We start from the raw sequence: 22,842 nt of genomic DNA on the forward strand, positions 1-22,842 counted from the left end.
TGTAGCCTTTGGTTTCAGTGTAAGTCTCAGAAAGACCTCTGTTGCCACCTGGTGCTGATTAGGAGGAACGGCATATTTGACATATCACATCTATGTGGCCCAAATGTGATCTAATTTGTCTCCCTCACATGTGAGACAGATCTGCTTTTTAGGTGACACGGTACAAATCACAGTACAAATCACATTTTCAAATATATATGTATGTATGTATATATGTATATATATACATACTTATTAAACCCTCTTATAAGTATCCAGTTTACAAATATATAGGATAATTTACATCGTTTTAACAAATAAACATGGGAAGGTGTGTCAGACCTCATTAATAGACCTATGAACAATAAAAAAATAAGAATAAAAAGCCCTACAAAAGGTTAAAAAAATTAAATATCAATGAATATATATATATATAGTCAGAATGCACAAAAATAGGCCTATGCTTATTTTTTATGTGCCTATGCTATCATAGTGACAGAAAGTTTCAATTGTGATCTGGGTTACTTTATATATTGTTAAAAAAAATCTATACATAATCCATGTATCAGATTTAGAATATGATAAGTATCCAGTTTATTGTTATTTGTGTTTCAGATCCCAGAACCCATTAAAATATGGAGCTGTGAATAATAAAATGTACAATTTTAAAAGCCCTCAAAAAAACGGTCACTGGCAACACACATATTTTAATTTTTATTGAATATTAGCAATAAATAATTATTTTACTTGAGAAACAAAAAAAAATACAGAGAATACACAGCCCATTTTGAATGGCTACACTTTCTCTCTCTGTGGACCCATGGAGAACAGACACGAGGATAGACTTTTGCCAAATCTTAAGATTTCGGAGCAGCTGAATCTGATTGGGGGACTCGAGGGTACGAACGTTGCAAAAACATGCGATCAAACTGTTCCTTCTCTATAGCTTTTGTATAATACTAATGAGAAAAAAAAAAAAAAACGACGTTGAAATGGAATTTTTATTTTATAAGTCAAGTGGAGCCCTTGAAGTCAACTTTAGATGTGTTTTAGGGGTAAAAATGACTTTAAAATCTGATCGTTGGTTTGCCAAACTCATTTTGTAAATAATAATAATGACGACAATGACGATGACGACGACAAATAATAATGACGATAATAATAATGGTTCCGATTATAACAGTGTTCATTCCATCCTGTGGACTTCCGTGCCATAAAATAGGCTGGCCTTAGTGATGCAAACTCGTCATAAAACCCAAGCAATATTAACATGTGTCCCAAACTCCCAGCGGTTTACGTTGCTATCTCGCGATCAAAGCTTGTCGTCGGTCTTTTGATTTCAGCAGGATGTGTGTTTTTAAGTGGCCTGAAACAAACCCGAAAAAAAACTGTTATTATGTTTTTAATGGCTGAGAGGGTCCTTTGGTAAATAGTTGGTGTCATATTTGTGTGATCTCTTTTGGTTTGTTGTCAAGATGATGAAGCTGGCAACTGTGATGGAGGAAGACCAGAGCTTCTCAACGTGTGTGTGTTAATGCAGCAATCACAATTACGCATACACACGATCACATATACATACATATTCATGCAGACACACATTCACAGAGACCTTAAAGTCAATATGACATCAAAATGTGCCCTGATTACTTTTTAATACACCTTTCGGCACATTTATCGGTGCATGTTAGTCCAAAGAAACTTCCATTTTGATTAACATAACCAGAAATTTGAAACTAGATTTGAGAAATCTAGCTCCAATCTGACATGTAACACCCACTTTTCACAATTCACTCCCAATGTGAAGTCCTGCCCTGATGTATCCAGTTGAATATGTCACATTAAGACTAAAATGGGTTGCGAAGGCCGTTTCATGTTGACTTTTGGGCCGTCTGATCGCATTAAAACACACCAGAATATCTGTCTGTAATCCAACCTCCAATCAGAGAAAATCATCATGAATGGCATCTGTTTTCATTGCATCTGAAAAGCTCAGAGCATTCCATTACTGTGACAACAACTTCCTCCTATTTTATGGCCAGAGTCCCATTTTAATTTCAAATAAAAGCCGTTTTGGACCTTCAAGATCTTCATTTTGAGGATTAAGATGATGAAGGTGAAAATCAAGGTGAATGGGAGTCCAATTTCAGTACGTTTCTCTTTTGCCTTTACCTCAGCTAATGGTTTGGTCATGTAAAAGGACACATTATTTTTATCTTGATGATAATGATATTCTACAGTGGATTTTTTTAGAGCATTTTTTTCTTTTCTCTTGATTTACGTAACCCACCATGTAATACTGTTACCAATAAACACATCCCAAAATGTTGTTCTGCCTCGTTGCCTTACCAAACATGTCTTATATTTGAAGGGGTGCAGTAGAAAAGCTGTTTTACTCTACATAAGGGTGGTTCGTTCTTATTGAGATCACATGACCAGCTGAATGCCACGCTTTGTAACCCACATTATAGGGTTAAAGGGGAAAAAAAAGCAATGGGCCATGAACAGGATGTTTCTAGAATGGCATTAATAACTTTGGTTACACTTTATTTCGATAGTCCACTTTAGACATTCTATTAACTATAAGTAACTTTGTAACTACATGTCAACTAATTCTCATTAATTTGCAACTACATGTCTACTAACTCTCAGAGTAGACTTAGGGTAGGTTTAGGGTTAGTAGAATAAGTTGACAAAGAAAGTGTTAGAAGATAGTCTTAAGTGTTAAGCAGACAGTCTACTAATACTCGACTAACTGCTAGTTGACATGTAGTTGCAAAGTTACTTACTGATAATAGAATGTCCAAAGTGGACTATCGAAATAAAGTGTTACCATAACTTTTGCTTTTATGCAATATTGCATCCACACCACTAGGTGACAGGACAAAGTTCAGTACTATGGGTGTATCTGCCAGTGAAACACAAACTAATTTACTGAGTGTACATTTTTCTACCTACAATCATAGGCCTACTAGATTTGGAAGAGAAAGAAGAACAATATCCATTAGCTGAAATGCTGTTTCAGAGGTTGAATTATCTTGCCACACAATCTAAATTAGATTCAGTATGTGAATTGAATCGCTGAACTGGAACTTTGCCAGATAAGTAAGCACATTTCATTGAACACAACATTTAAATTCACTCTCACTTGCTTTATAGGGAAATTTCTACATTAGGCCTGCTTTGTTCCACAGAAACTTGTTTCAAGAGCAGTTTTATGATCATTTTAACATATTACTAACCTTTGTGTCAATCATGACTGCAAATGTGTAGTTATCGATAAATATCACTGATAATTTGGGTCGGAGGTCAAATGCATATTTTCGTTCTTAGTTTTAAGATTCCCTCACTTTGCAGGAATGGGAGTGATTTGCTAGCTAGGTTAGTAGCTACAGTCATGGCCAAAAGTTTTGGCAGTGACATAAATTTTGTGTTTTGCAAAGTGTGCTGCTTCAGGATATGTAGATTATTTTTCCACATGTTTCTATTGTATACTGAAAAACAATGATTAGCATATCATAAGTTTTAAAGGCTTTTATTGGCAAAAAATATAATGAGTCAGTATTTGCAGTGTTGACCCTTGTTCTTCATAACCTCTGCGATTTGCTCTGGCATGCTGGATATTAGCTTCTGGGCCAAATCCTGACTGATGGCGATCCATTCTTGCCTTATTAGTTCTCGGAGTTGATCACAATTCGTGGGCTTCTGCTTGTCCACTCTCCTTTTGAGAACTGACCACAGGTTCTCTATGGGATTGAGATCCGGGGAGCTGCCTGGCCACGGATCCAAAATTTCAATGTAATGATCTTTGAGCCACTTCTTTATCACTCTTGCTTTGTGACCTGGTGCTCCATCATGCTGGAAAATCCCTGGATCATCACCAAATTGCTCATGGACGTTGGAAGTCGTCGCACTTGCAGGACGTTTTGATACCATTCTTTATTCATGGCAGTGTTTTTGGGCAGAATTATGAGAGAGCCCACTCCCTTGGTTGAAAAGCAACTCCACACATGGATGGTCTCAGGATGCTTCACTGTTGGCACAACACAGGACTCATGGTAGCGTTCGCCTTTTCTTCGCCGAACAATCAATTTTCTAGATGTCCCAAACAGTCGGAAGGGAGCTTCATCAGAGAAAATAACTTTGCACCAGTCTTCTGCTGTCCTATCCTTGAACTTCCTGCAGAATTTCAGTCTGTTCTTGACATTTTTCTTAGAGAGAAGTGGCTTCTTTGCTGCCCTTCTTGACACCAGGCTATTGTCCAAAAGTCTTGGCCTCACTGTGTGTGCAGATGCTCTCACACCTTCATTCAGGTGCAATATTCTTTGTAGTAATTTCCTATCATGTGAGGCCATTTTGATGCAAAGCGATGATGGTTGCACGTGTTTCTTTGGAGGTAACCATTGCTAACAAGAACGCAATGATTGGAAGCGCTTCTTCCCTCCTTTTATAGAAATCAGTCTGCTCTTACAATCTAATTAGTATGATAGTGATTAACCTGACTAGTACTCATTCACACTTTCACATGTGCTGCTGATGTGATTAGTCAATTAATGTTAGCTGGTCATTTGGTCAGGATCAAAAATCAGTGAATTTTGTTTTTTTGTAAAAAGTTCAGGGTTTTTTTGGCCAATGAAGATTTTAGCAATTATTTCAAATACATCTGATCACTCTACACAATAATCTAGAAACAATGTGAATGAACACCACAACAGCTTAAACTGCAAACTTTGCAAAACACAAAATTGATGTCACTGCCAAAACTTTTGGCCACGACTGTAGTTTCTCTTTGTCTTTGAGCAAATTACTTATCCTGAGCTCTGATTGTTTTGACTGCATATATAAGGAAGTAAAAAACTATGTCATGTGGGAATGTTTTCACATGGGCCTGAGTCAAAAGTGCTTTAATTCTAAAGTCCACTGGCCAAAATGAGGGTTTTATGAATTGTTTTGTCTGTGATTTACTTTATTTTTCTCAAAGAAGTGTTAATAATCCCACATTGAAATTCTAGCCCTTATAGTGTGATAATATGCACCAATATAGGCTCAATTAGTCATTTTTTCCCCTGTGAATTTTGTAGTCAGAACTAGACATCTATAAAACTAGAAGATATCTATTCAGAAATTGGCTTTCAAAAATAAAGCCACCAGAAGAAATATTCACTTCAGTGAAAAGTGTGACAACTAGCCCCGGTCTCTATATATGGGTTAAATGAAAAAGGAGCATACTGTAGAACTTCATTTCCTCAGAGATAAGGATAAGGAGCATGTCTTTAAAGGCAATTTAAATTAAGGGCTAACTTTCTTTGAAGTCAGCAGATTAGATTTTTCACAAGGGAGAGACACATCTCCTGAGAGTAAAACACATGCTCTGTGAATGTAATCACAAGAGGTGTGTGAACAATATTGACCAATATATTTGTGTTATTTCTAGGATACCTGGAGTAAAGACGTAATGAGAGTTTGATTGCGGCTGTTTGACAATAGAAACTTTGCCTTCATGGATTTCTGTGGTTCTTGACTGACTGCATTCTTTAAGAATGAAAACAGTGCTGGCGTTCAATGAAGTGACTTGTTTGACGAGACATTCCTTTATCTCGTCACTAACACATGAACACGCTCATCCAACCTCATTCCAGTTTCAGGGCCATTGGGCGAGTTCTCACTCTACGTGCTATTTATTCTCTAACAACTGCGACACAACACCATTTTAGTTGTACATGCTGGATCTCTTCGAATCATAAAGGAATAACTCAATGGATTATTAATTATGAGGGGCTGAGGAGAGCGAAGTACCTCTTTTTTGACGAACTGCTGGAAGACTTCAGTCAGAATAATGGAACAGGTGAGAAACCTTGACATGAATGTTATTCTGTTGGCAACTTCTGAGTATGAGCTAGGCTTAATTTTTACCATATGGGTTCCTCAAACACAAATGCATGAATTAAAATTTAATATTGGACAATTGTGAAGAAAGTTGAGTTTGGGACGTACATTTACAATACCAAGTTTTTGTACATACCTCATTTTGGTAGTACCATGCTATTCTTTGAAATACCATGTAAATACAATAAATATGGTACTTGTTCAGTACCATGGTATTGCAATCTCTTTTGTAAGAGTTTCCGATACCAAAAATCAGTTTATTGATTTACTGAAACTAGCTTATTGCCAATTCAAATGTCATACTATTGCTTTAAAGAGCCACAATTTTCTTAACACGGCTCTTTCACCTCAGCTTGTTAATTTCTATTGAATATTACTATGCATTTTGACATCAACTGGTGTGGTTTTGACTATTAAAATGTACGGAATTTGATTGAACAATAATAGCGTGTCATCACACGGCCTTCCGATTCTTGTAAACACATGAATGTTGTTGCGTTGTTTATTTGTTAAGTTCTGAGATTTCGCTGAATATACTAACCTGTCATATGCATTCCATAGTGCAATGTTTAATGTTTACTACATTTTATACATCAGGATGAATCAAGAGACTTTAAAACCCTGAAGGCACGGTTCCAGGGTGAAAATGGTCTGAAGATCCAGACTAAACCTGCCCTCCCAGAGAAACCCAAAACCATCCCTCCATCGACAAAATTCAGCAATCCTTTGATCTCATCCATCAATGCTGCTGTGCAAAAAGGGTCGCTTCATGCACCACGTGTAGTCTTCAAGGAGGACAAAAATCTCAGTCGCCAGCTCTCTCCACCTTGGGGATTAAAGACCAGAGAGAACCAACCCATAAATAATGATGAACTGCTGGATAATAAGCAGGTCAACACTGTTAAGCAGAATCTGAAAGACAGGAATCTTCCGCTGGTTCTGCCTGTGGCTCCAAAAACCAAAACTCCAGAGCCCGATTCCAGTCCACGTACACCTATGTCCGCTTCACCAGTCAAAGTGACGACACCCAAAAAGTTTGTATTTACCCCTCAAAAAACGAACAAAGATGAATGTGAGAAAACAGACCCTGTGAAGGAGGTGAACACTACCAAAAAGTCTCTGAAGGACAGGAATCTTCCATTGGTTCTGCCAGTGGCTACAAAAAAAGCTGAAAGCCCAGAACCTGAACCCAGCCCACTTACGCCTGCATCCGTTCCACCAGCCAAAATGTCCACACCCAAGAGTTTTGTATTTACTCCTAAAAAAACTAGCCAAGATGAGAATGATAAGGCAGAAACAGTAAAAGAGGGTGCCACTGCCAAAAAGTCTCTGAACGACCGCAATCTTCCACTGGTTCTGCCAGTGCCTCCAATAAAAGCTGATACCCCAGAGCCTGAACCCAGCCCCTATACACCTCGGAATTACACACCCAATAATTTTGTGTTTACCACTCAAAAAAATAGCAAAGATGAGAATGAGGAGGCAAATACAGTGGAAAGACCAACACCAGCTAGTCGTACCCCTGCTCCAAGTCACCCAGCTCCTGCTGGCCCAACTGTAACAGCTACTCCCCCTACTCAAAGTGTACCTGTTGTTCCTAAGGCTGTTGTACCTTCTCAGACTTCAATTGGAATAACTTCTTTCCTCAACATTCCTGCCCCAAGTATTCCAGCTCCAGGCAGTTCAACCTCTGCCAGCCCTAAGCCAAAGATTCCTGAATCAGCCATCCCAACACCGTCTCAAGCTATTCCTAAATCAAAACCAGAAACCTCTATTTCATCTCCTCCTGACACTGAATCTTCCAAACCAAATATACATGTGCTCAGTTTATCAGAAGTATTTCCTCCCCCTAAAGGAAGTCCACCTACAGAATTCACTGATATTCCGCCCCCTGTTTTTGATGAAGACTTTCCAGATGGAGGCTTTTCTGAGCAAACCATACCCACTCCAGCAATACGTACATCTATTGCCCCAGTTCCCAGGAGTCAAGTTGTCTCCAGGTCCCCTGCCCCATCCACCCCTCCAGCGGTATCTCCAGAGCCCTTGGTGAATCCCTTAGAATATACACCTGCTCCAGTCTCAAGCCCTCCTCCAGAAGTTTATACTCCTGCTGCACCTCTAGACGTGTTACTGGAGAATGCAAAAGCTCTGACTGACAAGGCAGCTATTAACCAAGAGAGGTCTAATGAGGACCAGTCCTCAACCAAGCCGCTTTCAGCCCTCTCAGCCTTGGCGAGAGCAGAGGAGATGGCCTCGGTAAAACGGTCACCAAATGATAGCCGTGTATTTAACCTTCTGGAAAAGGCCAAGAGAAAGTCTACAGTGAACCCACTGGCTACCACACCTGAAAATACATCTATACCTGAAAATACAACCCTAGTTGAGACAGCTACACCCAAGATACCTCTGCCTGAAACTCCCACACCTCTGCCTAAGACTGCCACAGCTGAGGTGACCCAACCTGATCTAGCTCCACTTGAAAAAACCTTACCACAGCTTGCCACAACTTTAGAAACCCTGCCTGAGGAAGCCCAACCTGTACCCGAAGTGTTTGATATCCCTAAACTCCCTCCAGTTGACTATGTGGATCATACTCGGTTGCCACCTAAAACTTACCCACCTGAAACTGTCGAAGTTAATGGCTTTGATCACAGTAAGTATGGGGTTCACACTGTACAATCTTAGCCACGGTTTTGTTGTCTGAGATAAATTTCACCCATTGTAGAAGGCTTCTTTTGTTGTAGGCCAGTCATGTATGAATAAGTTTGACATTTGCGCAGATGGATGCTTAAATGACTTTGGAAAAAAAAAAGTCTCAGATGAAGTTCTGGCAGTTTCAGAAATTTTGTAGAGTGTTGCTGTTCCTGAGAGTCCAAAAGTTAGTCAGCACAAATATATATATATATATATATATTTTTTTTTTAATTCTTCACCATTGTAAATATCTTTTAGCTTTGGAAAGCAGTGTTTAAATACTTTTGTGACTGAGGAGTTAGGTGAATTCCTTCCTTCAGGGAGGGTTGTTATGCAAGATATGTAAGTCTATTGTAGCTATGTTGGGCAACATGTCTTTCATAATCAGAATGACAAAGAATAATCTGTCTAAAGGAAATATCTAAAACTGGGACATTTCAGTTTTCAGTTGAACTAAATGCTATTTAGGCTTACATACAGTATATTCTCGTAAGCAGTTGTTGTAATTAGACCATATTGCTCATAGTTTAGAAACATATTTACCAAGAAAATAATTGTTTTCATTACAGCCTGAAATTAAAATGACCTCTACTGTCAATTATGTGGTATTAAACATGATTACATCACTTAAAATTGTGAAAAGAGACAATTCACTCTGCTTTGTATTCACTTTAGTCTTGTGTATTTGATTAGGCTTGAGTATAAACATCATGCTTCCTCCATTTTCATTCCATAGTCCTGTTCTACCTGCTCTGTTTCCTTGACCTTGCCATTTCCATTGGCTTTGCAGACATAACTTTCTCAGTTTAGTCTTTTTCCTTGTTAGTTTCAGAATGCAATAAATGCAGGTAAAATGTACACTTCTTTAAAATAAAAAATATCGAATGAACGTCGACAAGATAAATTTATGAAATTGCATTAGAAAGCAAGACTTGTTTTCATAAAATATGTTGAATTAAGTTTATTTTTATGTTTATGTATGGCTTGGTGGTGGTGGTCCATTGGTTGTCCATTCTAATATTTATTGTCTTGTTTCTGCAGGGGTGGTGACAGTGGTCAAACCAGTGAATCCTCCTCCCCCACCGCCTAGGAAGGCTCTGCCAGCCTCACCCATTGTGGATCCCCCACTTGAGAAACCAACTCAATCTCCTGCCAGAGACCTCCAGATTCCCACAACACCATCTGAACCTCTAGAAACACATGGTAACAAAATTACCCCAAAAATCTGAAACTCTGTGCTAAGTGTTTGTCTACCTAAGTAATAAATTACCTTTTTTTTTCATCAGAAGAATCACTATATGACAACTCATTTGAGTTTTATGAAGATGTTGAGGAACCTAAGGCTCCAGCATTTTCAACCTTTAGGCCTCCATCAGTACCATCATCAGCTTCTAGTACCAAAAGGCCAATTTCAGCTCATGAGGAAGCCTTCCTGAGACAGTTGAGCCCAAAACAGCAGTTGAAAGAGGACATGTTTCCGAACATGGATGATAGAGATGTGGATTATGGGTCTATGAACTCTGGCTCTCCATTTCCAGAAACTCAAGCTGCTGTAAATCAGGACTCAGTGCGAAGCTCTCCTGCCTTGACTCCATCAGGGTAAGCCGTTAAATTCATGATCATTTACTGTGACTATATATATATATATATATATATATATAAAAGTATATGTTATCGGTATTGAACACGGAATCACATTTTTGTTTCTGACTTTCCTCCAGGACTCTTGAAAGAGGTGACAATGTCTTTGATGATCAAGTAGACAGTAAAAAAAGCAAAACGACAAAGATTAAGAAACAGAAAGGACCTCCAAAGAGTAAGTGCGAGAAGTATTCACTAAAGTACTTTTTTTTCTAGTTTTCATTAGGTTCTTTAAAAAAATGTGTGTGTGTGATCAGAAAGATTTTTAATGTTTTTTTAAAGGAGTTTCTTATGCTCATCAAGGTTGCATTTATTTGATCAAAAATACAGGAAAAAATGTAATATTGTGAAATATTATTACGATGTAAAATAACCTTTTTCTGTTTTAATATACATCAAAATCTAATTTATTCATGTGATCCAAAGCTGAATCATCATCAGCATCATTACCAGTCTTCAGTGTCACATAATCATTCAGAAATCACTCTAATATGCTGATTTATTATCAGTGCTGGAAACTGTTGTGCTGCTTAATATTTTTTTGGAACCTGTGATACTTTTTTTCAGGATTCTTTGATGAATAAAAAGTTAAAAAGAAGAGCATTTATTTAAAATAGAAATATTTTCTAACAATATACACTACTGTTCAAAACTTTGGGGTCAGTAAATTTTTATTCTTTTTGAAAGAAATTAAAACTTGTTTCAAATTCTTTGAATTCTTTCAAATTTGTGTTAAATTGATAAAAAGTGATAGCAAAGATTTATATTGTTAGAAAAGATTTATATTTTGAATAAATGCTGTTCTTTTTAACTTTTTGTTCATCAAAGAATCCTGAAAAACGTATCGCAGTTTCCAAAAAATATATTTGGCAGCACAACTGTTGACAACATTGATCATTCTAATAATAAATCAGCATATTAGAATGATTTCTTAAGGATCATGTGACACTTTATACTGGAGTAATGACTGATGGAAATTCAGCTTTGCATCACAGAAATAAATAATATTTTAAAGGATATTAAAATAGAAACCATTATTTTATATTGTACAGCAAGATTACTGTTTTTTTCTGTATTTTTGATGAAATAAATGCAGCCTTGATGAACTTTTGAACGGTAGTGTATGTGTGTGTATATATATATGTATATGTATATATATATATATATACAGGGTGCGATTTGTGAAAAAAAACAGAGGAGGGGATGATTTTGAACATTTTTATGAAATGTTTTTAATACGACGGAAACTGTAGGCTTTTTAACGTGATTACAGTTTAATAAAAACATTGTACGTTAGGCCTATTAATTGTAATGATTTCATTTCCACGGTTATTCAAACAACGAATAAATTATATAGAGTAAGCGCGCAAAGAACACAACGGAGCTTTTTGAAACTCCGAATCAGTTAAACCATTGCGTCGTAAAATTATTCACTATTTCGAAGCGCTCCAATCGGATCGCGTATCACAAATCATTTGATTCAGATCGGGACATCAGAGAGGGTTCGCGGGAATGTTTTTATTATAAAAATAATTCAGCAGAGGCAGGGATGCATTGACCAGAGGATCCCCCCGGCAAATCGCACATATATATATATCATCATTAACATTTTTTATTCATTAAAGATCAAATTTCCTTGGAGCTAAATTTTGGAAGATATGAAGCCTTGTTTTCAAAAAATATGACTTATATATAACAATTATTTTTGACACAAATGAATACAATTTACAATATGATTTATGCTTAAAAAAAGAAAAATTATTTGCCATTTGGTGTAAAATTCTCGGAAATCAAGTCTTATATTCTTACATAATTTTGCTTCTCAAGTAAATTCTTATTTTAGGAATGTTTTGATATTTAACTGGAAACCAGGACAAAAACACTTTTTTTTTTTTTATAGTGTAGTTATTTATGTTCCCAGTAATCTCATCTCTGATGACCTTCGGATCCACAAAAACGATAAACACACAGGAAATAGTCATGTCATTCGTTTGTTTTAGATTCTCTTTTATCTCACTGACGTATATTTCCTATTGTTTGAAACTTAGATCCATATGCTGATGCTCCAGATGCGGTAAGTTTTACCGTTAAAATTGTTTTAGAATAACAGTTTAAAGTCTTAAGGTTAATGTCAGTACCTTATGACTGCAGCATTTGTAGCATTATCACCTATTTTTCATGTCTTCTTATTGCATGTTCTGTTTTTGAAATGATTTGTTGAAACACGTTGCCTTTAATCACCCAACCTTATTAGGTGGAGGAGGCTCCCAAGAAAAGCTTGTTCGCCAGGTTTGTAGCAGCAGTTTATTTTTAATTTTTAAATGCACAGTACTAATTTAAACTACGTCTACATTCCCAAAACAACTTATCTGGATGTAATGATGAAAGCATTCAATCCACAGGAAGAACTCAGGAAAAGTGTCAGATGACAAAGAGCTAAAGAAAAAAGAGAAACAGCGAGAAAAGGAAAAAGAGAAAGAGAAGGAGAGGGAAAAGAAGGAGCAGAAAGAAAAGGAAAAGAAAGAAAATGAAATGAGGAAAAAATTTAAGGTAATTAATTAGCATTTTTTTACAAGTCAGTATTGGTGTGTTCGCACCAATAATTCTGCATAATTATTGCTTATTAAACTCTCAAAATCCATTACGTATTACAATCCACATCCCACTCCTCAAGCAAATCAAAAGATGCACTTACCATCACTAAAACCCAATAGTTTTAATCAAACGTGAAATGAGCCGTACGTTTCAATTTCTCGCTAACAGCAGGGATTCTTTTTTAATCCACATGGCAGGGTCAGTTAAGTGATGAGCACGTGTTAATGTAACTGTCTGTGTGTGTATTGATGTTTAATGCAGATCACAGGCCAGGAAGAGCCCATTTATCATGTTAAAGTGTTAGAGGACTGTAAAGGCAGTAAAAACGACCTGCCGGTGAAGGTTGGAGACACCGTGAGCATCATCCGTACCAACAACTGCCCTAAAGGAAAATGGCTGGCAAAGGACAGCAACAACAAATGTGAGCTCAACGCAACAAATACACAATCTACACACACACAAATTAATTTAGCGCCATTATCTTTGCTCTTGCACAAGTCGCAAATAATTAGCATCGCGCTAAATGAGTTTTACAGATAAATGAGGTGTGGAAAATGAGCATTGTTACGAATTTACCCTCATAAGGACTAAATGCCTAAATAGATCTGTCACTAAGCAAGGACCTGAACGAGTCCTTGAGCTCTGACTTATCTGTTAGATGGTGTATGTAAGCGTTTATCTCATTTTTCAGATGCTTCTGCTGGAATGCAGATTGGCAGTGTGCTGTGTGTTGTTTTTCAGACGGCTACGTCCCGGTGGAGAGTGTGGATTTGAACATCAGTGGCATTATGGAGCTGGGGAAGATGACAACGGCATCTAATAGACTCAACGGCAATGGACTCAGAGACCCAGAGGTCACCAGTACAGGCAGCAGGTAGCCATAGAAATGACCAGGCTTGCTACAACATGTTAGCATTGTGTGCTAAACTGATCTTGATCTAGTTTACAAATGGAAGTGTTATTTGTTTCCATGTGTGCTTTTAGGACCTCCGAGCATTACGGCATGAACCATGAGAGCTGTAAGAGTTTTCATTTATTTTTGATTCATAATATTTATTTCTAATATGTTTTGTGTGTTTTACACTGTCTTATCCAGCCATGACCACAATATGCAACAGAATATTTTGTTGATTACTTTCTGCTGCGTTGCACTAACTAGCCCCGCCCACTGTGAAATTTCATTGGTTCAAAATCCCAACCCCACATTATGCTACAAATATTCTATGATGGTAACATCATGTTGGACACTACTTTATTGAGAATACCATCGCAGTATTGAAATACTTTGGAATACCATCATGAGGTACCATGGTATATATTTCAGGTAAATAATAATACTATTGTATTTTATCTGATACAGTACCCATGGTATCAGTACAGCATATTTTCATGAGGGTAATGTCTGTGCGTTATTTGGTTTTTTAGATGGTTGTGTTTTATAATACAGAATACAAATCCTACTCAAGACATAAACCGCAATGTTTTCTAGTAAATCAAAATATTGCAGTTTTCATTTTATTTATTTATTTATTTATTTTAGTGCTGTCAAACGATTAATCGCGATTAATCGCATCCAAAATAAAAGTTTTTGTTTACATAATATGTGTGTACTGTGTATATTTATTATGTATATATAAATACACACATGCATGTACATATTTAAGAAAAATATGTTGTTTATATTAAATACATTCATATATAATATAAACTATATGAATATAAATATATACATGTAAATACATGTAAATATTTTCAAAATATATACTGTATGTGTGTGTATTTATATATAAATAATAAATATACACAGTACACACACATATATTATGTAAACAAAAACTTATTTTGGATGCGATTAATCGCGATTAATCGTTTGACGGCACTCATTTATTTATTTATTTTATCAGTCTCAGAAGACAGTGATGAGTGGACATGTGATGATGATGACGACCCTGTGTTTGGCTCTGCTAATGAAACAGCACACATGTGAGTGTTATCTTGTGTGTACATTCGCCTTCTTTTGTACTCAGTTACAAAGCTTGGCTGTTAAGCTGTTGTATTGTTTACGAGGGGTGTATGTTCAATCTTTCAGAGCGCTGAATCAATCACACGCCACACCAGCTCAAGGTGAGTCACTGATGAGACATCATGGAAAAATGTTCACAGGAACACTACCAATTGGGAACATCCAAGACTATATTAACTATATTAGTCATTATAGCTACAATATATCATTCACTTGTTCATAGTTACATTTATGGAAGCCTATTTCCACCACATAAGCAAAAAAGTCACACTTTGGTAAATGATTATTATTACATTAATAGTCAGAATGATGACATAAGCTAAAATCATGAGATAAAAAAGTCTATTATGACAAAAAAAAAGAAAACTGACAAAAACATAATTATGACATAAAAAGTTGAAATTTTGTTGAAATCATGACGTAATCAGAATTATGACCAAAAACAATTATGACATAAAAGGTTGAAATTATGACATAAAAAGTAATAATTATGACATAAGTTGAAATTATGACATGAACAGTCATAATTATGACAAAAAGGCGAAATTATGACACGAGCAGTCATAATTATGACATAAAACATCAGAATTATAACATAAAAAGTCAAACATATGACATGAACAGTCATAATTCTGAGATAAAAAGTCAAAATTGACATACACAGTCAAAATTGACATGAAAAGTCATAATTATGACATAAAAGTCCAAATTATAACAAAAATTCTAAATTATGAGCTAAAGAAACTCTGACAAACTTATGACACAAGTCAAAATTATGAGATTCTAAGTCATAATTATAAAATAAAATCCAAAATTGTTGATGATGATAATAATAATAATAATAAATAGTATTATTATTATTAACTTGTTGATTCTTATGTTTTTTTTGTCCCTGCGTTAATTTCTTTTTTTCAGATCCTGTTCACCAAGACCAAAGTGATTCAACTTATATGAACGTGCTGTAAGTTCCGTTCTATTCTATTCTGTTCACTAAAATGACGTCATACTTCTGTACTAACTTTGCTCTGTAATAAACTGTTTCACATTAAGAACACAAGAATAAGCATTTGTTTACTGTGTTGCAGAAGAAAACAGGAAGCGATTCAAAAACTCTCCACATTCTTTATGCAACCCAAGACGTCCTCTCAGCCTCTACCACAAAACAACAGCCCAATGTAGGCCATCGCTTTAGTTATTGTCTACTTCCTTTGAGTTCACTAAAGATCGCTTACTGTAACCGATTAGATTACAGGATAGCAACTAATCTCTACTTCCTGTTTCCTTATTTGGCTGTTTGTGCGTCAAGAATGCCAGAGCTCACACCAGGTATGTTTTGACTCTGAATTACATAAACAGTCACATCTACCCACACTCACTTTTTTTCTTCTTCTTCTTCTTTCCACTTCTGGTTTCATCTGTTACCACTTGAAGAGGATCCTGACAGCTTGTAAGTGCTCACAAAAAATATGCATGTTCTCACACATAACACAGACAGTAATTCATGAGACGTCTTTTCCCCGCAGCAGTATGTGGTCAGACTGGTTTTACATGAATGTTTGAGATGGTTTTTCAGAAACCATGTCTCATTCCCTCAACCTGTGCAACCGTAGTGCTAACTGCCAACTAGATCATGTTGTTATTGTATATTTCCTTCAGAAATAAAAAGGAAGACGATTTAGATGTCTCAGACCTCCAGATTCTTCCTCCTCCGGACCTGTACGCCGACATCATAGCTGGAGGCTCCATGCCTATTTACAGCAAGTACGTACATTAAACACATTTTGAGCTTTTGTGACAACATGCCCCAATAGCAGATCATGTTGTTGCACTATATGGGGTAAGTTGTCACAGTGGATCCAGACATTAAACAGCTTATTGTTGAAATATAGGCAACATTTCTGAAATGTTTCTATTCATCAAACAGAACAGAATAAATAAATAAATAACTACTGTTTTGAATCAGAAATATGAAAAATATACACTAGGATTCAAATGTTTAGGGTCTATATGATTTGTTTTTGAAAAAAGTATCTTACGCTCACCAAGGCTACATTTATTTGATTAAAAATTCAGTAAAAACGTTAATATTGTGAAATATTATTACAATTTCAAAAAACTGTTCTCTATTTTAATATATTTTAAAATGTAATTTATTCCTGTGATGCAAAGCTGAATTTTCATCATCATAACTCCAGTCATTCAGTGATCCTTCAGAAATCATTCGAATAGGCTGATTTTCTGCTCAAGAAACATTTCTTATTATTATCTCAACTGAAAACAGTTGTGCTGCTTAATATTTTGTGTGAAACATGATACTTTTAATGAACAGGATGTTCAAAAGAACAGCATTGATTTGAATTTTTAGTAAAAGTATGTCTTTACTGTCACTTTTGATCAATTTAATGCATCCTAGCTAAATAAAAGTATTAAATTCTTTAAAAAAAAGACCTCAAACCTTTAAACAGTAATGTAAAATAATGTAATTAATGAATACTTATATAATTAAAAACAAATATATATATATATATATATATATACAGTATATACACACACACACATAATGTTATTATACATACTTTTAGCCTTTAAAAAATTGAGGATAAAATTGCCTCAAATATAATGTGACAACTAGCCTCTGTCTTCCTTATATATTCATATGGAAAGATTATTCTCAGTCTTTTTGTACTTCATCCTTGACTTTTGAACATTTAGTGCTGGCTTAAATTTTTCCCTGGTCATTCCTAACCTCTGGCCTTTTTAGGCTACAATGATGTTTACTGACATTTTAGAGAACATGTTTGTCTATTCTAGGCCAATCAAACTCGTCTCAAAATAGTCAAATAACTCCGGCTGCGAGGGGGAAAGACGGACTGCGCTGGATCTGCACTGTTTCTGAGTTCATAACCCTCCTGTGGGCTGTGTTTTGATGAGCACCACAGTAAATGTCACCCACACAAGCTCAAGCGGAGACGTGTCTGTCAAGTGGGAAGAATTATGTTTGTGATTGTGCATCAGTCTGTAAGTGGCTGCAGGCGAGTTCTTCTATATTCGTGCATAATATGTTCATTCTGTGAAAAAAGGCCCATGTATGGTGTGGTGAGAAGCTCTTCGGATTATTTAAACCATTAGATCTAAGTGTTAGTTATGAGTTCTGTGGCAAAGACGGTCTATCTAGTCTGAGGTTGTCTGATAATTTTAAAATCCATAATTAAACAATTTAAATTAAAAAAAATGACAGATTGCGCAGGTTAAAACAGCTTCACATCTGGGTTCGGTTTTAACAGTTTATTGCAATGTCAACATTAAAATGCAGTTCCTAAGTCATCATTATTTTTGTGGTATCATTTACTTAGAAGTTTAGAATTGCAATTTAAAGGTTTTTATAAACATACTTTGTATTTGTATTAGCTGAATTAGTATCATGTTATTTGTTTTATATTTTACAAGCATGTTTAAGTATTCCCAGTCTTCAGGGTTACTCTACGTGAGGGAAAATATGCTCGTGCTTGTAGTGCAAGTTTGTGTTGTTTATTTTGTAAAAGTTTTCTGGTGAAGACGGTACATGACACAGTTGTGTATCTTCAGCCTTTGTTATTTCAAAATAGTTGCTCTGTTTATGTTAAGTAAAGGATTCAAATGTTTGGAGTCTGTCAGATGTTTTCAAACGTCTCTTATGCTCACCAAGGCTGCATTTATTTGATCAAAATTACAATAAAATAATTTCAATTTCAAATAACTGTTTTCTATTTTAATATATTTGAAAATGTAATTTATTCCTGTTATGCAAAGTTGAATTTTCAGCATTATTACTTCAGTCTTCAGTGTCACATGATCCTTCAGAAATCATTCTAATATGCTGATTTTCTGCTCAAGAAACATTTCTCATTATCATCTAAAATGGAACAGTTTTTATTTACTCATTCATTCATTCATTTTTGTGGAAAACATTATACTTAAAGAATAGAAAGTTCCAAAGAACAGCATTGATTTGAAATGGAATTTTTTTTTGTAAAATTGTAAATGTCTTTACTGTCACTTTTGATCAATTTAATGCTAAATAAAAGTATTCAATTCTTAAAAAAAAAAAAAAGTCTTACTGACCTCAAACTTTTAAACAGTAGTGTAAAATAATTTAATTAATAAATAATTATATAATTAAAAATAGATATAATTACACATGCATTTAACATTTAAAACATGCTAAAATAAAATGTGACATCTAGCCCGTTTAGCTTATATATATATATGTTCATATTCATATATTCACAAAATTGTTGTTCTGTTTATGTTAAGGAAGGAAGGAAAATATATAAATGATTTAATTAAGTATTTAATAAATTTACAAATATAGTACTTAATAATAAATTAAATATTTTAAAATGTTTTAGATAATTATAAAAGCTAACCATTCAGAAGTGTGGATCAGTAAGATTTTTTGTTTTTGAAATGTTATTTTACTCACCAAGGGTTTCATTTATTTAATAAAAATAGAGTGAAAGCAGTAATGTTTTGATATAATACAAATAAATAACTCTTTGCTATTTTAATATATCTCAAAATATCTGTGATGGCAAAGCTGAATTTTCAGCAGCCATAACTCTTGTCTTCGGTGTCACTAATATGCTGGTCTGATATTTAAGAAAATGTCTTACTATTAACTTAATATTTATGTTTAAAAAGTTGTGCTGCCTAATATTTTTTTTGAAAAAGAAAAAGAAATCATATTTAAGTTGTTATATCATCATATATAAGTTGTTGATTTGCTGTTGTTTAACAGCTATATATATATATATATATATATATATATATATATATATATATCGCTATATATACCGGTATATACTTTTTAAAATTAAATCAAAATAACGACACAAACTACAAAATGCATATAGCTCTTTATTTTCCCTTTTTTTCTTTTTAACAATAAAAATTAAAGTGCAAATCAGAACAGGAACACCATGCAGTGCATAACTTTTCAAATTTAAACCGCACACACAGACAGGAAGTGACACGCACACATGTACAGTACAGACATGTAGACACTGACAGGCAGAGGTCGTCTCCCAGCAGGGCTCGGGAACAGGCAGAAAACACATACACTGGAGAGAGAGGGAGGGTATAATATCCAGCACAAACGCCTCTACATAGACAAAAAACACTGAACATGAGCTGAAGCCATGGCCTTCACACAAACGCCCCTGTCAAACTAATGGGGGCCGTAAAGTTTCTGACCAGTTTCCACAAAACACAGCAATAAAGCTGATATAACAGACATTAAACTGTCATAAGAGACTTTTGCTATCTGGCCTCTAAATATGACAAATACTATCCACAACTGCATGAAGCACGCACACATTCCTGCCATTCCCATCCAAATCTGATACTGAAGAGATAGTTCACCCAAAAATGAAAATTCTGTCTTTGTTTACTCACCCTCCACTTTTTCCAAACATGTATGAGTTTCTTTCTTCTGTTGAACACAAAAGAAGATATTTTGAAGAATGCTGGTTACCAAATAGTTGCTGGTAGCCATTAACTTCCATTGTATGGTTAAAAATACTATAGAAGTCAATGGCTACCATCAACAAATTTGGTTACCAGCAGCATTATTCAAAATATCTTCTTTTGTGTTCAACAGAAGAAAGAACCTCGTACATGTTTAGACCAACATGAATGAGTTAAAATGATTTCGTTTTTGGGTGATCTATCCCTTTAAAGCAGCACTATGTAACTTTTGGCGCTCTAGCGGTTAATAAACAGAACTGCACACATCCCGCGGAAGAACATTCCAACCGGAGCTACTTCTCTAAGTTTATGTCTATGGCGATTCACGCAGGTATGTGTTACTCCGCAGCGGTGACGACCCGACCGGGCTACAATAGTCCAAATATAAGTACTTATTATAAGTGTACCGTAGTGATTCGGAATAAGACAAAAACGCGGTTTGGAAGATGAATTCATGATGTACTCGCTCATTACATACATTTTGCACATTTTGAACAGAGAAAAAGTTACATAGTGCTGCTTTAATAGCAAAGTCCAGCAGCAGGGAGCGATAAACTCCCTAAACCAGTCTATATTTTCTCAAGCTTTACATCAGTACTTTTTTCCCCCTCCAAAAAGTCGCACTGATCCTCAAAACGACCTGGAGTGAACTTGGGATTTGTGGGGAAAATGTTAAGAATGCGTAAAGGCTTTAACTTCTCTGAGGAATTTCAGACTGTGCAATATTTTTCCACGAAAACAACACCATAATCCAGTCTAATCTTCTCCGGAAATCACAAAAAAACATCCCCCAGCAGTGTAGTTTCCGCTTAACCGCTAAACTTTTTAGAGGCATCACATCTATTGCATTTCATATAAATGATATGAAGCGATTTCTGCGAGAACTTTCCATCTTTCTGTTTTACGTTCAGTTAAAATGGTACAACAGCAGCCGTGTATCACAAAAATCCAGCATACTTATACAAAACACACAAACGCTCTGCTCATGCACACAACGCTAGCCATTCAACCATTCCTTACAAATACAATTTGTGATCAAGTTTGTTTATGAATTATGAACCAGCAGGACTGAATGTGAAAATGACTGAGATCTAGCTTGTTACTAGTTCAAAACAAATAAAAATGTTTGATTCAAATGATTGAACCGAAAACCTCTTTTTTTTTTGGCTGCTGTGTTTGATTGAATGATTTCTCATAGTGTATAATCTGCATATAGTATTCATTCCTCTCATTTTCAGTCATCTTCCACTGCTATTTCCTGGCTGGCTGTGTTGTAGTTTTCCATTCATACACGTTGGCACAAAGACAACTACAACAAATCCACTTTCTGAATCCCCACTTCTTTTGTTGTTTGTTCACAAGTAACACTTCAGAGGTGAGCTTAAATAAAGAATAAATGTGTAACTAATAAATACATTGTGTATCTACTCCATACAAACAACCACACGCATAAACATATGTTAAAGCATATTCGATTAGAAACAATAAAGTTCACAATCTATTTAAGGCATCCCAGGGAAGGGGGTCACGTGACGCTCTTCTAAATGCTCTTGGCTTGGGTCACTTTATATGTTCTCATCAGATACACACCACCTATATAATGTTTAAGCAAGTCTACTTCAGTATGCTACCAGTCAAAAGTTTGGGATTGATACAGATTTCTTTAATGTTTTTGAATGTCTCTTCTCTTTGAATGGCTGCATTTATTTGATCCAAAATACAGTCAAAATTGTGAAATATTATTACAAATGAATTTTCTATGTGAATATATAGCAAAATGTCATTTATTTCTGTGATGCTACTCTGAATTTTCAGCATCATAACTCCAATCTTTAGTGTCACACGATCCTTCAGAAACCATTTGAATATGTGTTTATTTTAGAGAAACTGATATTTTATTTTTCAGGATCCTTTGATGGATAAAAAGTTCAAAAGAGCAGAATTTATTTGAAATAGAAATCTTTAGTAAGATGATAAATGTCTTTACTGTCACTTTTGATCAATTTAATGCATCCTTGATGAAAAAAAGTATTTTTTTTTTCTTATTTACCCCAAAACTTTTGAATGGTAGTTTAATATGGTTTCCACAAAAATATAAAGCCGCACAACCGTTTTCAACATTGATAATCATTTAGAAATGTTTCTTGAACAGCAAATCATCATATTCCTGCTGAATGCTGCCGCAAATTCACATTTGCATCACAGAAATAAATTACAATTTGCAATATATTCACATAGAAAGCAGTTATTTTAAATTGTAATAATATTTAACATTTTTTACTGTATTTTTGATCAAATAAATGCAGCCTTGATAAGCAGGAGAGACATTCAAAACATTAAAAAATCTTACCTACCTACCCCAAACTTTAGACAGGTAGTGTAGCAGCTATAGAAATAAAATTGATATATAATAGATATAATCTTAAACTTAAATTATGAGCTAAATCCTTTAATAATGCGTACTGCATATATTACATTTTGATTGCTAAAATATATATATTTTAATACATAAACATTGTAAT

General features: G+C 35.1%; 1 protein-coding gene across 2 annotated transcripts; it reads left to right on the top strand.

Moving 5' to 3' along the window:
• Positions 1 to 5,645: 5,645 nt before the first annotated feature.
• LOC107712877 (proteoglycan 4-like) lies at positions 5,646 to 18,506 on the top strand. Of its 2 annotated transcripts, none has more exons than XM_016518254.1 (19): positions 5,646 to 5,821; positions 6,460 to 8,515; positions 9,598 to 9,759; positions 9,843 to 10,155; positions 10,278 to 10,372; positions 12,246 to 12,271; positions 12,452 to 12,486; positions 12,600 to 12,747; positions 13,054 to 13,213; positions 13,534 to 13,666; positions 13,777 to 13,811; positions 14,697 to 14,775; positions 14,882 to 14,916; positions 15,731 to 15,776; positions 15,901 to 15,990; positions 16,122 to 16,141; positions 16,247 to 16,262; positions 16,472 to 16,576; positions 17,627 to 18,506. In XM_016518254.1, the coding sequence occupies exons 1-19, from the start codon at positions 5,813 to 5,815 to the stop codon at positions 17,649 to 17,651; spliced, it is 3,588 nt and encodes a 1,195-aa protein (XP_016373740.1). In that variant the 5' UTR covers positions 5,646 to 5,812; the 3' UTR covers positions 17,652 to 18,506. The 2 variants fall into 2 exon arrangements, with proteins under 2 accessions (XP_016373740.1, XP_016373741.1); XM_016518255.1 differs by having other exon boundaries at positions 9,846 to 10,155.
• Positions 18,507 to 22,842: the final 4,336 nt, after the last annotated feature.

The sequence above is a fragment of the Sinocyclocheilus rhinocerous genome, unplaced genomic scaffold (genome assembly GCF_001515625.1).
Source record: "Sinocyclocheilus rhinocerous isolate Xijiao unplaced genomic scaffold, SAMN03320098_v1.1 scaffold478, whole genome shotgun sequence".
Lineage (NCBI taxonomy): Eukaryota > Metazoa > Chordata > Actinopteri > Cypriniformes > Cyprinidae > Sinocyclocheilus > Sinocyclocheilus rhinocerous.

What these genes read in the sequence shown, in the direction of transcription:
- LOC107712877 (XM_016518254.1), top strand. An exon ending in AAAGGACAGCAACAACAAAT is followed by an intron (nt 13,214 to 13,533) that starts GTGAGCTCAACG and finishes GTTGTTTTTCAG; the next exon opens with ACGGCTACGTCCCGGTGGAG. An exon ending in TCCATGCCTATTTACAGCAA is followed by an intron (nt 16,577 to 17,626) that starts GTACGTACATTA and finishes TGTCTATTCTAG; the next exon opens with GCCAATCAAACTCGTCTCAA.